General features: G+C 48.9%; 1 protein-coding gene across 1 annotated transcript; it reads right to left on the bottom strand.

Moving 5' to 3' along the window:
- Nucleotides 1-93: 93 nt before the first annotated feature.
- LOC123520905 (fasciculation and elongation protein zeta-1-like) lies at nt 94-3,014 on the bottom strand. Its single transcript, XM_045283650.1, has 2 exons — nt 1,811-3,014; nt 94-180 (listed from the first exon to the last, which is right to left on the bottom strand). The coding sequence occupies exons 1-2, from the start codon at nt 2,147-2,149 to the stop codon at nt 94-96; spliced, it is 426 nt and encodes a 141-aa protein (XP_045139585.1). The 5' UTR covers nt 2,150-3,014.
- Nucleotides 3,015-3,035: the final 21 nt, after the last annotated feature.

Genomic DNA, 3,035 nt, shown 5'->3' with positions numbered 1-3,035 from the left:
CCTTCCCCAAACGCTCGGATAATTTTAGCAAGTCGTCACCCCCACTCTTTGTTAAGGAGGCCTGGATGTAAGAGGCTGGAAGCAAAGAGACCATCATACCTGTTTGTCAGTCCCTGAGGAGCCAAAGGTCTGGCGGATGCTGCTTTGCAGAATGTTAGAGATGCCCTCCATACTGAAGCGCTGAGGGAGAGGAGAGAGAGACTCAGGAAAGGCAAACGATTCCTGCTTGATAGCATCCCCAGGGACATCTGTGTCTGCCTGAAAGGGCCCCGACTGGCCACGAACGAAACTGGCCAGGTCCTGCCCCAGCATTCTGTGAAAGTAGAGGTAAGACCTGAGCCTGGGCCCAAATACAAGCCCAGGGCTTGAAAAAAATAAAGTGTATCCTCAAGACTGTCTCGAAGACCCTCTTCTTTTCCCAGGCTTCCTCATTTCATCTGCCATCAGAGAAACAGAAGTACAAAGCCATACATTAAAACATAAACAGACGGTGATGCAAAGGTGTTGGGGAATGGGGGTGGGGGGTTTAAGGGTTCAGTTACTAGGAAGGCCAGGTTAGAAGAAGCACCTGTCCTTATCTGGGAAAAGTTTTTCAATTCTGTTCCTGGGTGGTAAAAAAGGTCAAATACTCAACTGTCAGCCAAAATGCTCCTTAGCAAGGATGGTGCAACTTCATGTCACCTGCTTTAGACATGTTGTCCGGAGAGACCGGCCCCTAAAAAGGGCCAGCACGCTTGGTCAAGTAGAGGGGCAAAAGAGAAAGTGCAAAACCCCCCACAAGATGGATTGGCACAGTGGCTGCAACACTGGGCTCAAACCTAACGTCGTAAGGAAGGCGCAGACCCAGGTGGTGTTTTGTTCTGTTTCTATCTGTAAGGTCACTGTGGGCCAGAACTGACTGGACAGCACCTAAGAACAACAGCCCCAAAGTTGGTGGTTCAAACCCAAGCAGATGCACCTGGAAAGGCAGGCTTGGCGATCTGCTTTTGAAAAGTAACAGTAACTGAAACCCCTTTGGAATAGTCCTTCTCTGCACACACAGGGTCATCCGGAGCCCAAATCGACTCTACATCCATCAACAGAACAACCCTCCCTGAAACCCTATGCCATCGAGTTGTTCCTGATTCTTATCGATGCTATCGGATGGAAGACTGTCCTTTCAGCTTTCCAAGACTTTAAATCTTGACAGGGCAGACCTCCTCATCTTTCTGCATGAAGCAAGAGTAGGTCTAATCCACAGATCTAGCAGTTAACAGTTCAGTGCATCACCCCCAGAGTTCCACAACAAAACAACAAAGAAGTCCACCTCAGGGGGTGTGGGATGGAGTGCCTCCAGAGATCCTGCTGAGCTTTCCTGATTAAGAAAACTGTCGATGTAACAAGAAGGCATCTGATAATTTCCAACCCCAGAAACGTTCTACACAGACCCTAAATAGCTGAGTAAAGAAAATTAGCCATGCCAAAGCCGAAATTCTGACCCAAAGTCCTCAGGCACATCCCCATTCAACACAATAGACCTTCACCCCACCTTCGAAGGTCCTATCAACAGAGGACACATGCCCTGCTCAATTACTTCTTAATATTTATATCCTGATTCTTCCTCCCAGTTAGATCATGAGTCTTGGGGGCACATAGAAAAGACTGATGCTATCGTCCCCCATTTTGTGATTCCACTGTCTCTCTTAATACTTTGCTCACCGGCCCTTCTCAATACAGGTTTGTTTGTAAAGAGTCTTGACAAGAGTTGCGTAGGCAGCTGAGAGAGCTGGGCTAGGGCCGGACACGGTCCCGGGCTGGACTTCTCACATACCTTGAGGGGCATCTGGCTTCCCTTCTCGATTCGGCTGTTCTGCAGGCTCAGTCCCTTCTCTTTCCGCCTCTTTTTCATTAGTTCTCGCTGCTCCTTCTGCTTGTTCTGAACCTCAATAAGCACCGTAATGAAGGAGTTCTTCACTTCCTTCTCAAATTCCAGCTCGTCCCGGTGGGCAAGCTGTTGCACCAGCTCCTCGGAGAAGTCTCGGATGGCCGTCTCCACCTGATCCAGCAGCTCGGCCAGCTCGGGTCCCGACATGTGTCTCAGCCCTGCGGGGAGAAACAGCCTGCAGGCAGCGCTTGCATCCAGGCCAGATTCCACCAGGCGCGCCACCATGAAAGATGGGGCTCTCCTCCGAGGGAGGCCCCGTCTAATCTGTAGATTCCCCAAGAGACTGTCACCAGTTTGGAGGCATGCTAGCAAGGGAGGGACCTTCTGCAAAGGAGAGCGCCACCCTCAGGCAACCAAGGAGGAAGAAGAAAATCCCGTAAAAGCCCAGGGGCCCTGTCCACAAAATGATGGGCACATTTATTTGATCCCTGTTCTACCTCCCTGCTTTTGCCTTTGTCGCTGTACTATTCCTCCTGTGAAATGGGTCAAGAACCAAGCAAAAAAAGACAAAACCAAGAGGTGGGTTTTTTTTGGTTTCTATGCTGAAGAGCAATAGAGAGGTTGTGTTTATTCCCAAGAACTGATCAAGATCTCACCAACAGCAAAAGCAGCCGGGATCAAGGTGTTGGAGGAGGAGGGAGTCCATGTTTAGTAAGCATGGAGTTGCTATTTCTGAGGATGGCAAATTTGGCAGTGGATAGTGGTGATGGTTGCAGAGCATGACGAGTGTAACTGGCGTCCCTAAATGGCTTTCCTAAAAGTGTTAAGTAGGCAAATGTTGCGATCTATATATCTATTCTCAGCAATCATTTAAAATAAGTAGTTACAATCCTCATATAGACAGGGAAAGAGAGAGAGATCTGAGGTTTTCTTCAGGCCTGTGGTTCTGTCAGGGTACAAGTATTCAACACAACATGGAGTCTGGAAGACAGCAACGTGTACTCAAAACTGACATCTAACTACAACCCCAGCGTGTTCTACTGCTCCCAGAAGAAGAAAAGAGCTTGCTATCACTGGAAACCACGAGTTCAAATTCTTGTCCCTGAGAATCTGCATTTGGACCTGGTCGGGGAGGAGGGAGGCATGTTTTCTAATGCGCCCCTTTCTAGTG

The sequence above is a fragment of the Echinops telfairi genome, unplaced genomic scaffold (genome assembly GCF_000313985.2).
Source record: "Echinops telfairi isolate 266 unplaced genomic scaffold, ASM31398v2 ScPeMD7_7465;HRSCAF=8503, whole genome shotgun sequence".
Classification (NCBI taxonomy): Eukaryota; Metazoa; Chordata; class Mammalia; order Afrosoricida; family Tenrecidae; genus Echinops; species Echinops telfairi.
This window is presented reverse-complemented; position numbering and strand designations above follow the sequence as displayed.

What these genes read in the sequence shown, in the direction of transcription:
- LOC123520905 (XM_045283650.1), bottom strand. Translation starts at nt 2,149, where the DNA reads ATGGTGGCGCGCCTGGTGGAATCTGGCCTGGATGCAAGCGCTGCCTGC. An exon ending in GAAGCCAGATGCCCCTCAAG is followed by an intron (nt 181 to 1,810) that starts GTATGTGAGAAG and finishes CCTCTCCCTCAG; the next exon opens with CGCTTCAGTATGGAGGGCAT.